At 45.7% G+C, this 13,487-nt stretch overlaps 1 protein-coding gene across 6 annotated transcripts in view; it reads right to left on the bottom strand.

Moving 5' to 3' along the window:
• The window catches only part of LPIN1 (lipin 1), a 208,383-nt gene that overhangs the window by 127,268 nt on the left and 67,628 nt on the right, over positions 1–13,487 (bottom strand). For 2 of the 6 annotated variants that reach the window (XM_088444613.1, XM_088444619.1), the window contains exon 1: positions 3,738–3,914. The exons of 3 other annotated variants lie outside the window; for them this stretch is intronic. In XM_088444613.1, the coding sequence (XP_088300739.1) occupies positions 3,738–3,815 (78 nt within the window). In that variant the 5' untranslated portion in view covers positions 3,816–3,914. Of the gene's footprint in view, positions 1–3,737; positions 3,915–13,487 lie in introns of those variants that run through there. One more of the 6 variants, XM_088444617.1, reaches the window with a different exon arrangement.

The following is a 13,487-nucleotide window of genomic DNA, read 5'->3' as shown; positions in this document are numbered from 1 at the left end:
GCCCTTTGGATGGTAAAGAAAGGAATTGCTCAGGACTTCATCCCTGTGGCGTCCCCGAGATTGGTGGCAGGTGAAGCAACAGCCCCTGATGCATGGCACGGTCACACCCTCTTATCATACTGGGGGTTTACCCAGCAGCCAGGAGCACATTAAGAGAGGATGGGGCTCGTATTCACTCCCCGTCCGGGGTCACCTCCTCTCTCCCCGGCAGCTGCCAGCAAACTGACAGCAGCAGTAGACGCCGGGCACTAGTTTGTGCCCAGAGTCTACTGCGCATACACAGGACACCAGAAAAATTTGACACTGCAGCCATTTTCCCAGCGATTTCCCTACTGCGCATGCGCAAAATGCCGGGATTGATAATATTACATACAAAGGGAAGGGGAATAACAATTGCAGTTACGGGTGAAGAAAGTGTGTGAGGCTATTGTAAGACAGGAGCTGTCAATCATAAAGCAGCCATTGGTGGCTGGTATTTGTATGCAGCTAGCGCTGGTCTCGTACGGCTGGACCAAGGTGAGACAGCAGAAGGCTGAGAGTGGACACTAAATATTAACTAAGCACTGTAGAAATCTTAAAACTGCTGCTGTCAACCATAATCGTCCTTCATCATTTATCCTGAGTGTCCTTCCTCAGCTGGTTCTAGAGGAGGCCTTTAATTTTGTGCAGCAAGGTCACACGTGGTTACGTGTCGGTTTGGAGTGACTTAACGGAGCTCGATGTTCTTCTTCAGTCTCTTGCGCGCTTCTAGAAATAAAGCTGGGATAGTTGTTCTCCATATTTGGTGGCAGCTGGTGACACTAAGGAGGCCACAGAGATCAACCAATGGAGGAAGAGTGATGGCAACAGCATTGACGGATAAACTCACTGTGTCCAGCAGCTGAACCGAGATCATATTCAGTAGATCTTCTCCTGGGTGTAATGACACTCCTTGGCACAACTACAATCACTCCCCACTGCCTTCACAAATTCTTACTTGTATTATATTTGCAGGACGCTGATTATGTGGGAGGTTAAGCACAGCTGAATACAAATGTTGTCCACATGCCACATGATGGATGCTACCATTGTACAATATATAAATATATTTATGTTTTGTACAAAAAAAAAAGCAACTGGTCTCTGGCAACCTGTCCAGATATCGGGTGTCTGCAGAAGACTCAGGGTCACCTCTTACAGTTAGAAGAAATGAGATGTCTCCTTAACACAAGAACTATGACACTTGCAGAAAGGAAAACATAGCAAGAAAGAACGAGACACGTTCCAAGAAAAGCAAAAAATACAAATCTATTGCAAATTATAAACCCATATTGCAGTATATTGATCCAGGGAGCTGTTTGGATACCCATAAGAAGTAGGGAAGGAATTTGTCCATTCCTAAAATGAATGTAGCCGTGGTGTATTTTAGTTTTCCGCCTCACTCCGTGTCACGATCATTGATTGAACTTCACATAGGTAACTGTGCATGGGGTATTGGGTTCCAAGTTCATTTTTTCTACCCTGGGGGTCGTATTTATGTTGCCAGTTCTGCAGTCTTCGTGCCAAGTCATAGCGCAGGAAAGAAAGTGAGAGAGACCCTCCTGCGTAAGACTTATAAGTGTCACACCTGGTGATTCTGAGGGATATATCTGTTAGTCCGATACAGATGGAGAAGTAAGTAAATCTGAAGGTCCTCCTGCAACCATAATACATTGATCCGTTCTAGAATCATATCAGTTGCTTGATGTAGCCCTTAGATCACAGTTGGTTTTACTTTAATGCGATGGCCAAGAATTGGATGGACATAGACATGACGCTTTATGGTGAAGTTGGTAAAGAAAATCATGCACTGGGAATCTCAATAACAGTAATTTGTTATACACCGTGTGTCATGCATGCGATAATGTGGGTCACACAGATAGGCAGAACCATGAGCATACACGGATAGCAAGCACTAGGGACCCTTGTGGAAAAGAGTGCCTGTGGCCATGCCCCTTGACTTCCCAGTCAACTGGTTCTGCCTAGGGACAGTTTAAGACTGGAGGGGGCCTGTGCAGACATCCGTGGTCCCCTCCTCCCTTAAAAATAAATAAATTAGGAATTAATTATAAGTACTTGTAAATTAACACTGCTGTTGGCCAAGGTTAGGAGTAAAAATTAATTCAAACATATTAAACTAGTAATATATTATATTCTCCCTGAGGGGCGGGATGTATAAAAGTGAAAAATGCAGTAAATCCTGGCACCACAGATAGGGTTGTATTCAGTCTTCTCAGTTTTTTTAAAGTGACGGTATCAGAAATCACCATGTATAAAAGATATTGAGGTGGAGTTGAAGGTTCACCTGTGGGTGGAGCCTATCTTGCATGTGTTCGCTCAGTGCATGCCCCGAAACTTGAGCACACGCAACTACGGACAATGCAGAGTTATACGCATTTCAACTGCATTTACATTTCAAGAACCATGATTGGTCGTTCTCCTAAGCGAGGGCGTGTTGTCAGGACTGCAGGCTGGGAAGAGTTGGATGTAAGTGTAAATATGTATACTGCCAGGTGTATCGTTTGCACCCAGTATAGGCTGTTAAAAGTGTACATTCATGATGATGACATCTAGAAGCCCACTATATATAGCTACAACTCAGCATACGGGCGAATATATGCATTGATTTCCATGAAACGTGGCAGAACATGCACCCGATTTTCCGTCCTTCTCAGCATCAAGCCCATTGTTTACAAACTTTTTACACATATTGGTAGTATTTTTGTATTATAAAGAAATACTAATTTAAAGAAAGCTTGTAAATTTAAATCCAGTTTAGAATGTTAGTAAGAACCTGTAAGTTTTCTCTGCTCCATTTAACTTGCTGCATTACCTTGCTGCTGGCAGAGGCTCAGGGGGATCGGAAACACGTTGCCACAAGGATGAACCTTAAATTCTGATCAGATCAGTGTTATCGTAAGGAAATATCCAGGTCATGGAGCCACTGACATGCATTGTCATCGGAATGGGATCTGCTAATGGCATCTAGCCTTGCTGACTTACTTACAACAAGCAACAAGAGAAGAACAGAGGTATCTTCTATCAAGGTGACCTCAGCCGTAATCCTTCTTTCATTAATTATCTGCCCTCATTTAGTATTGCATACGTTATGTACTCTGTTGTCTTAATTAAACCAGTATTTTACCAAAATAGGTAATAAATAGCAATATACTACAGCAATTAACCACTTAGTATATTATAAAAAGTAAAAACATAATAATGTTAACGATATATGCGTAATTTTAGAATGATCCTATCACATTTAAGTGATATCTAATAATATTAATTCAGAGATGCAGGTACCAGTTTTAAATATGTGGGCCAGTGATAGATAAATGCTACTATAGTATTTATAAGCTTGTTATTGCACTCGATAAACTGATGAAAGACACCAGGTTTAATAAGAAATGCGGCATTATTTGGGAAGGTTGGGATAATGTGATATTATCCTGATATTTATGTAATTTATTCATAACTTAAATTGCTAGACAAGAGATCACATCTATCTGTATCAGGGCTAGAATCCTTTGCCCGTACAGCTGACAATCTATAATATCTATACATTTCTGTATACATGCAGAATATAATTAAAGTTAAATGCACATACAGTAACAGCAAGCCTCAAAGGATAAAACATTATTTATGTACACTTCAGTTAAGAAATAAAGGCATTTCTTGTAGAGATCACTGGTTATCAGCCAAGTGAATGTGTTACAAACCGTTGTCTTTTTAACTTCTGATTCAGACAAAAAGCTGTTGTACTTCAAGGAGTGTAAGATTTGTTTCACCCTCCCCATGTTGTAGTCCTCACAGGTGCGGATATGGAAGGCTCAATGGATTCATAGAGAGTTCCAGAAGGCTGCCAGCATCCCAGTTTATCCCATGCAGTAACGTACAGCTATAGAATGCTCTACCTACACTACAGAAGCCAAGCCGGACAGAATAGAGCTCTCTTTGTCACCCGGCAGCTTGTTCTAGTAGATGTGAGCAGCTTGTTAATGATGCTGTGAGCTCATTCATCACCTAGGGCAGAATAGGCTAGAGGGCTGAGAGCTTCAGGCGGAGAATAGCAACACAGGGCTGCCTGGTTTAAGGGGTCATTCAACTTTTTTTTCAAATGGAAGTTAAAAAACTGTTGCTTAAATTACTTAAAATATACACAGAATGGGAAGAGTGTACATGTTCAGCCAAATATAAACATTTCCCAGCCATCATCCCAGACTCAGAGGTCACTTTACCGTTTTGCTATTGTTAGGCTAGCCACTGAAAGATATACGACTGCAGTCATGTCAGCAAGTCAGCCCAGCAAGGTGATACTATGGGCTGGATTCAATCAGCCGCGATAAGACGCGTTCATGCGATAACTTCGCATAAGTAAAAACTTTTTGCACAAATGCAGCTTATCGTGCAGTCCTATTAGCTGCGGCTTTTTGAAAGGTGCAAAATCTCCACAGGCAAAAGCCGCAAAAAGTTTTCACCATTTCAGGGCAGGTGATAAGTTGTGCAAAATCCCTAATTTGGCTACAAATGTCGGGGCTTGCTCCAGAATCCCTTGGACACCCCATTAATGGCTGATTAGGTAAAAATATTTTTTTAATTTGCTTAATTTGGCCAATAATGTTGTTATTTAACTTATTTTTGGGTTAAAAAATGCAAAAAAAGTGTTGGAAAATGGGTTTAAAGTAGTGGGGTAGGTATTTTGGGGGGCTATATAGATGGGACAGGTGTTTTTGGGATTGCAGGTGCAAGTGACAGGTGTATTTTTAATATTTTTAAAAAATGCACTTTATGACACAAAAATATACCTACACCCATTTTAATGTATCCCCAATTTAAATACAGCATTTATTTTTCCCAAAATATATTACTTTCTATAATTTTTTCACTGTTAGAGAAAAATGCATATACAGTAAGAGCCATTTGACACAAATTAAAATCCCCAAACCCGTTGATTATGGCCACTAAAACACCTCTACACTATTACCCTATCTTAGTTTGACTTTTTTTGGGGGGGGGGGTACAGGCAGATTTCTCTATTTTCACCTGCACTTTTTGCAGCTAATGGCAAGAACATTTTTTTGGGCGAATGCCGTATCGCGTCTTTTGAAATAGGATTGCACAAATCCTGTCAGCCGCAAAAGGGGCGAAAAGTGACACATTCAGGCGAACAGTGGGCCTGATTCAGGCCCGCTCGCAAGAGGGTCGATGTTGGCCAAGTGCGCATGCGCACGATGGAGGCGGCTCCGTCGTGCGCATGCGCGAGACCCGAATAACGACGGCCAAACCGTCGTTATGGGTCTCGCACCAAAGGGGGCGTGCTGTCGATGGTGATTGACAGCATGCCCCCTTTGGTGGGCGTGCCGGGGGCGTGGCTGCCCAGACGGAGGCGTTCACATGGGAACGCCTACCGTCCGGGGCCGGCCCCACTGACATCACTAGTGATGTCAGTGGGAGTGCTTTTGGCTCTGATAGAGGAGCCAAAAGCACTCCAGGGCTTGCGGCAGACGAGACCCTACCACAAGGGTCTCGTCGCAAGCCCGATGGTATCGCGACCATAATTTTGGCTGCTCGCTATAGCTGTGGGTGGTCACCCACAGCTATGCGAGCGGCCAAGAGGCCGCTCTTAAATTCAGAGGGACGGCCCTGATTCAAAGCAAGCGCTCTGTCAGAGCGTCCAACTCTGAATCAGGGCCAGTGGGCAATGTTTACACATGCAAAAAGTTAAAATTTTTGTGGCTAATTGAATTTCACGCATGGATCAGCCCCTTACATTAATGTGACACTGACTTACACAGCGTATGACAGTACTGTACAGAATGTCGGAGCTGCCCTTACTGGCCAACTTTACATTAGTTTATTCATGTGCATACACTATAAAATGCACCTAGATGGAGCATACATTACCGCCACCTCTGAGGTGAGTAGTACACAGGCATTGATATCTTGCCATTACTTGCTGTTTCAAAAGCAATCTCTCTATTATATCCACAAGATCTGGAGTTTCTGGAATTCATGCATTATAGAAATTTCACAGTAACTCATTCCCGACTTCTTCTTACCACTATATTCATATACTGAGCACATATATAAGCATTAGGGCGGGATGTACTCTGCAGTGCATTTGGGATGCAGTACATCCCGCCACTTATCGGGTACATACTGGCGTTAATAAAGCCGGTATGTACCTAGAATTGTGATTAAAATTGCAGAGGACAGAGGGCCTAATTCAGACCCGCTCGCGAGCACTAAGCGCTCGCAAGCGGGTCGATGTTGGCCCAGTGCACATGCGCACGTGCTGTCGATACTGAGTGACAGCACGCCCCCTTTGGTGGGCATGCCCGGGGCGTGGCTGGCCAGACGGGGGCATTCCCATGGGAACGCCTACCGTCTGGGGCCGGCCCCACTGACATCTCAAGTGATGTCAGTGGGAGTGCTTTCGGCTCTGATAGAGCCGAAAGCACTCCAGGGCTTGCGGCAATGAGACCCTACCACAAGGGTCTCGTCGCAAGCCCGATGGTCGCGATGGTCTTGACCATCGCGACCATCTTCCTGGCCGCTTGCTATAGCTGTGGGTGGTCACCCACAGCTATACGAGCGGCCGGGAGGCCGCTCTAAAAATTAAGAAGGACGGCCCTGATTCAGAGCGAGCGCTCTGTTAGAGCGTCCGGCTCTGAATCAGGGCCAGATTTTCCTAAAAGAGCTGTCGTTTGCGAAGAGGGGACTTCTGGGTTTATGAACCAAAAGTCCCTCTGTGCATGCGTCGCAACACGAAAATAAGCCCTTAGACTTCTATTGGGCGATGCCATCTGCAGATGGCATTGCCCCCCATGCCATTTCCATACTTTAGCGGTTTAACCAAAGGACAATACATAAAGTGTATTAAGGTTGGAAAGACCAGGGTCTTAGTCAGAGGAAACTTTATACTGACCCACAGGCAGGGCTACTTTTCTGGAAAAATAGGTTCAGGAACTGTGGGTGGAGCTACTGGGGGTGGAGTTATAGAAAAACAATTTGATATATATATATATATATTCTTATATATAGTATTTAGAAAAGAAAGCACTCGAAAGGGACTTTAAAATAAAACTGGAAATTACATTTTAGCGGAACTCAGAAAGAGGCAAAACGTCATCTTGCATGGACAAACTTCATCATTCCTGGACAAAATCCAGGAATGATGATGTTTGTCCATGCAAGATGACGTTTTGCCTCTTTCTGAGATCGTGTTTTTGGAGGGAAAAATCCAAACTCAGCGTGCAAACTCGAACCTATCCGAGCCTGCACATCCCTAATCATAACCATCGAGAGCCATCAGCGCTACCCCGCCGCAAGCACTGCGATCACTGCTGGCTGAAATAAAACCAAGTGACTTGTACAATGACACCTCCATGCTAATTATGGACGCCCATTAAATTCCGTTTTGACGCACAGACATGCCTGCGTTCGCATCACCACTCCCCTGTTCACAAGCACCTTCCCCTGTTATCACCCACAAATGGCACTATCTGTCACTCAAAGTACGGCTTAGTCTGTGTACTACGAGTGCACGATTCCCGATCGCAATGACTCCCTAAACCTAACCCTCCTCCCGCGGCTAATGCTGAGGGCACCCCGGACTTATCTCGTTCTGGCTGGCATCCTTTGGCGTTCCGGCGTCGGGATTAAGATAGGCGTCGGTATTTCAACTCCTATCTTAAATCCCTTGTCTGGATTCCGATGTCGGTATTGAGAGGCCGCCGGTCTCATAACTACATCCCAAGTTACGCCCATGCTTTAAACATATAATAACTTATATTACAAGTTTAAACATTATAGCAAAGCATAATGACCGATATAAGTTTGTGCTCAGTCTCAGCATAAACAACTTGCTGATGTAGCTCCAGGTGTGCTGGAGGCAGCACAGATATAACAGCCGTATATTAGATTACCCAGACTACCTTGGCTTCCCAGAAAATGTTGCTCACTTTAGGGCTATTTTAGGGGTATATTTATCAATGTGCCCTTTATCTCTGTGCTAATATACATTCAGCATCACCACTTTTCAAAACGATAGAGAGGGGCCTATTCATCAACACTAAAATAACGGTTTTAAGGACATATTAACACACTTAACTCAGGAGATATCACTGATATCACCTGGTTAAGTCTGCCTGCGTTAATTTCCACACTCCCCATACATTAGTACATTAGTCTGGGGATGTAGAAATTAGGCTATTCATCAAATTCCGAAAAATTATGTATTTTCGGTATTTGATGGTGTAACTATACGCCACTCTCAGGTAGTGTATAGTAGAGATGAGCGGTTCGGATTCTGTGCTACTGGGGGGCCTACTACTGGGGGGGCATACTACTGGGGGCCTGCTTATGGTGGCATACTACTGGGGGGTCATACTACTGGGGGCCAGCTAATGGGGGGCATACTACTGGGGGGCATACTACTGGGGGCCTGCTTATGGGGGCATACTACTGGGGGGGCATACTACTGAGGTGGGCATACTACTGGGGAGGGCATACTACTGGGGGCCTGCTAATGGGGGGCATACTACTGGGGGGCATACTACTACTGGCGGTACTGCATAGGGGGCCCTACTACTAAGGGGACTGCATAGGGGGCACCACTATTGGGGGCATTGTGTAAGGGACACCACTGTGGGGGGCATTGTGTAAGGGTCACTATTGCTGTGGGCATTGTATAAGTGGCACTACTACTGTGGGCATTGTATAAGGGACATTACTACTGTGGGCTTTCTGTATAAGGGTCACTACTGTGGGCATTGTGTAAAAGGGTCACTACTGTGGGCATTGTGTAAAAGGGGCACTACTGTGGGCATTGTGTAAAAGGGGTCACTACTGTGGGCATTGTGTAAAAGGGGCACTACTGTGTGTAGTAACATAAATAAGAGACACTACTTTATGGTGTAATGTGAATCAGGGGCATTATGGGCCTGATTCAGATCTGCTCGCGAGCGCTGAGCACTCGCAAGCGGGTCGATGGTGCCCTAGTGCACATGCGCACGACGGAAGGAGCTCCGTCGTGCGCATGCGCGAGACCCGAATACCGACGGACAAGCCGTCGCTATGGGTCTCGCACCAAAGGGGGCGTGCTGTCGATGGTGAGTGACAGCACGCCCCCTTTGGTGGGCGTGCCGGGGGCGTTGCTGCCCAGACGGAGGCGTTCCCATGGGAACGCCTACCGTCTGGGGCCGGCCCCACTGACATCACTAGTGATGTCAGTGGGAGTGTTTTTGGCTCTGATAGAGCCAAAAGCACTCCTGGGCCTCATCGCAACCCCGATGGTCGCGATGGTCCATCTTTTTGGCCGCTCGCATAAGCTGTGGGTGGTCACCCACAGCTATGCGAGCGGCCAGGAGGCCGCTCCAATAATAGGTAGGAGGGCCCTGATTCAGAGCGAGCGCTCTTGTTAGAGCGTCCGGCTCTGAATCAGGCCCTATGTGCGGTGTAATGTGAATAAGATTGTGCACTGTGACTCCTTGGGCCGTAGCCCACTTTGTAAACAAGTACTGTGATTCTGCTGGCCGTACCCCACTGGGTGGGTGCACTACTTTTCATTTCTGCCACTGCTGTGTGGCAATGTGTAATAGACGTGCTTTATACTGTGGTGTCTGTGTCGTTGTGCCGCTGCTTTGTCGCTTAGTAACCAGTCAGCTCACTGCAACCTTTGGCCAATAATGTTGAAAACAATATTATAAACTGTGATATGGTCTAAATTGACTGGAAATTAATGTTATTGAGGTTAATAATACTCTGTGAAGAAAAAAAAAGACCAATTTATGTGATTTTAGCTTTTTTTGACAATTTTTGTAAAAAAATCCAAATCCAAATCCAAAGCCAGTCACCACAGTTTGGCAAATCCAAATCCAAAGCCGGACGATGAATTAGAACCAAATCCAAATCCGGCAAAAATGTTCCGGCGCACATCCCTAGTGTATAACGGGTTATACTTACCTACTTTCAGCTGGACAGGTCCTCCTTGGCTCCCTCTGTCACTCCCTGGTCCCTCCTCTGGCTCCGGCTACTGCTCTCTGTGTTCTCCCGACAGAAAACAGTAAAGTTTAAAAAAAAATTCTGGTAGGTGGCGGAAGGGAGTGGAGGGGGGGTTTTGAGGGGACACAATTACCACAGCTGTAATCAGTGCTGCGCATGCGCTGCTTTTGTGAAGGTAACGGCACATGCGCAGCACTGATTACAGCTGCGGTAAGTTAGAGCAGATGGGAAAAGTATCTATTTTCTGAAAAGCTGTCATCGCAAAAAAAGCCAGCTTTTCGGAATAGATAGTTATGGGGAGGAGGAATGATTAATTCCTCTGGTAATTAGGTAGAACTCCATGCGAGTTCTACCTAATTACCTCCATTGATTTTTTTAGTTATTATGATTTATATTTTGCAGTTCATAAATAACCCTTAATGGATTTGTTTACATCACTTGACTTCTTGGCACCTATGGGTGTTACAGATACTTAAGAACAAGGTGACACATTGCAGCGTGATTACATGTGTATTGGTCACATTAGAAAATGAGCATTGTACAATGACAAGAGAACAATACACATATGTTGTAATAAAGGTGTTAATTATGTTTTGCGTTATCATGTATTCAGTGGTGTGACCCAATGACACACTGACAGTGGATGGGACATTTCAGGAAAAGCAGGTTTTATAAACGACAACAACAATGTATGAAAAGGTGAATGTAGTACAATAAAGAATATGACAGTGATGGGTACATTCTTTTTGCTTTACATGGAATTCTGAGTTGGACACAACAGGAAATGTGTACAGATCTTATGGATATCTGCATACTGTGCAGTGTGCACATGCTATAGACAGAAATCGGGGGCTGTGCATGCGCCAGACGAGGTGTACTCACACCGGCGAAGACCGTCCACGGTACACTATTCCAATAAAATGCTCGTTTCTGGGTGGTAATAGGACAGAAAACATGAGGGTGCGCGAAACTACTCTGTCTCATCGGATTGTCATGGAAGTGTTGTGGGTGCAATAATAAGCCGACTTCCGTGCACGAACATAGGGCCTGATTCAGAGCCGGACGCTATTTGCGAACGGGCGTTCAGAAAAAGGGTCCGGCTATTCAAATTGAGCGCTCGCTCTTCGCGGTCTGTTGACGCCTCTATGTCTGAGCGAGCGAACAAAACATGCGCTCGCTATTTTGTAGAGACGTCCCCTGGCCGTTCGCATCATACGTCATCTCCGCTATTTATTAGATTAATCGAGTACATCGAAAGGCGTCTGAACTGCTCGCAGTGCTTGTGGTTGGATTTTCCTACCGCAATCATGCGAACAGTTCAGGCTAAGAGACAACCAAGTGACGTGGCCGATGACGCTGCTTTGTTAATTATGCACACCCTTAAAACGCCCGTTTTGACCATTTGGCACGCCTGCGTTCGGATCTGCACTCCCCGTTTTCAAGCACCTTCCCCTGTTACCACCCACAAACGCCTCATCCTGTCACTCAAATTAGCAGGCACTCGCTATTTTGCGAGCGCACAATTTCCGACCGCAATGACTGGTTGGCGCATGCGCATTACGACCCATACGCATGCGCATATGTGCGAACATCGCTCGGAGCGAACGAACGGCTCTGAATCAGGCCCTTAGTGTGCAGACGGAAATATGACGTCTGTCTCATATGGATCTTTTGCACCCAGCATGGTGTGGGTGCAGGTCCCGATACTAATCATGATGACTACAGCTGCGGCCGTAAAAACAGTAGGTTCGATGGTCTAAGAGGTAATGTGGGGTTGGCTAGTGAAACGCGGGTGTGTTGTGTCACAGCGAGTGACTACGTCTGTGTTAGCAGTTGCGCTGGCCCCGGTGGCTTAGTTCTGATGGATATTCTGAGCTACCATTAGGCTGTTCAAAAGATCAACAGTACGACCGATGGTGCGTCTTTGTATGCAAGCGGCGATGGTTTACGTACATCTCCAATGTTTTTAAAGCTGTGCATGCACAGGATTAGTACTGCACGTGTGCAGATCTGTGTTGCAGTGCCCACTAAGTCGCAGCATGATTGATGTGTTGAGGCCGATTAGGGGCAGCGACAGACAGCATCCCAGGAAACAGTGGCATGCCGGCCCCCTTTTCTGGGCGTGCAGAAAACAGTGATGCAGCTTCACTTGCTTCAGCAGCATGAATTCCACAGTCATCCTGTGTAACTCAGATGATGACCGATGCATATGATCAGAGGATGCAGCAGCAGATCAGAGAAGCCGGCAGGAGGTGATTATTTACACAATACGTATCCTGCGGCATTAGCATATTTTAGCACCGCCCCTTTGTACAAAAACTCAGTGGCTGTAGCTACTGTGTCCATCTCTTAATCAGGCCTAAAGAGGCAGTCGCAAATGATATAGCATCCATCTCTGATTCAGGAGCAGCTTCCAGTAATGGGCGAGAATAGTACTAGCCCTACTCTGTGCAAATCTGACTTTGTGATTCTCACACTTACACCATGCTTGCCGTGGGGGCAGCCAGTTCGGCACTGCAGGGGGTGTGGCGGCGGTAATGGATGGCAGAGTGGGGGCGTGGAGGTGCAATTGCGTTATCATGGCTCCCCCCACTATACAATGCGATCTCCTGCGTTGTAAAGCAGGGGGTGGGGCTATTATGACGCAATTCAGATCGAATATGCGTCACCTGACCCCTCCAGACCGCTTTCTTTAGACAGGTAAGTGCGGGGGCTGGCGGGCAAACCGGGAGACTTTTGCCACCTCCTGCGGGGGGCCGAGAATGCCACCTGATATTCGGGAGCCTCCTGGCCATTAAGGGAGAGGAGCCAAGTATGAGTTACACCATCTCGCCTGTAACGCTCACCTGGACCGATGTCTCACCTCCAGCCCACAAAATAAAAACATCTTTTTATAATATATTTTGAAAACTTTTATATGTGCAACTGCCAAATCGCCCCCCTCCTACCTGTGTCCCAATGCAGTCTCACTGCCTGTACTGTGGTCAGCTCCGCCCACTACTCCAGACCACAATTCAGCTACTAATCAGCTGAGCTTTTATATACTAATGATTATTACTATTGGCATTTCTTTAAACCGAGGCGGCATATCCCATAGCCCTGCATGAAATGCTCAGCGAGCTACCCACCCTTTACAGATCAGGAACCGAGGAGGATTCAAAACATGATAAAAAATATAACTGAAAGCCGAGCGTCAAAGATCAGTATTAGGCAATGTACCAAGCTAATACAATAACCTTACAGTCACATGTCGTTCTGGGACCTTTGCCAGTGATTTGAGTACACAAGATCTCGTGCTGTATTCAAATTGTCATAAAAGGAAGAGAAACAAAATAGTCGTGAAACGTAACTGTGACAGAGGTTGTAATATATGTTACTGTGCAATAATAAAGATGACCCCAGGGATTGCAATGTTATGTAAATAGTAAGTGCTCATAATTCCTAGAATTGAATCTCTTGTGAAT

The sequence above is a fragment of the Taudactylus pleione genome, unplaced genomic scaffold, assembly GCF_031769625.1.
Source record: "Taudactylus pleione unplaced genomic scaffold, aTauple2 ptg000367l, whole genome shotgun sequence".
Classification (NCBI taxonomy): Eukaryota; Metazoa; Chordata; class Amphibia; order Anura; family Myobatrachidae; genus Taudactylus; species Taudactylus pleione.
Note: the sequence above shows the minus strand (reverse complement) of the source record. Positions and strands in the feature narration are given on the sequence as shown.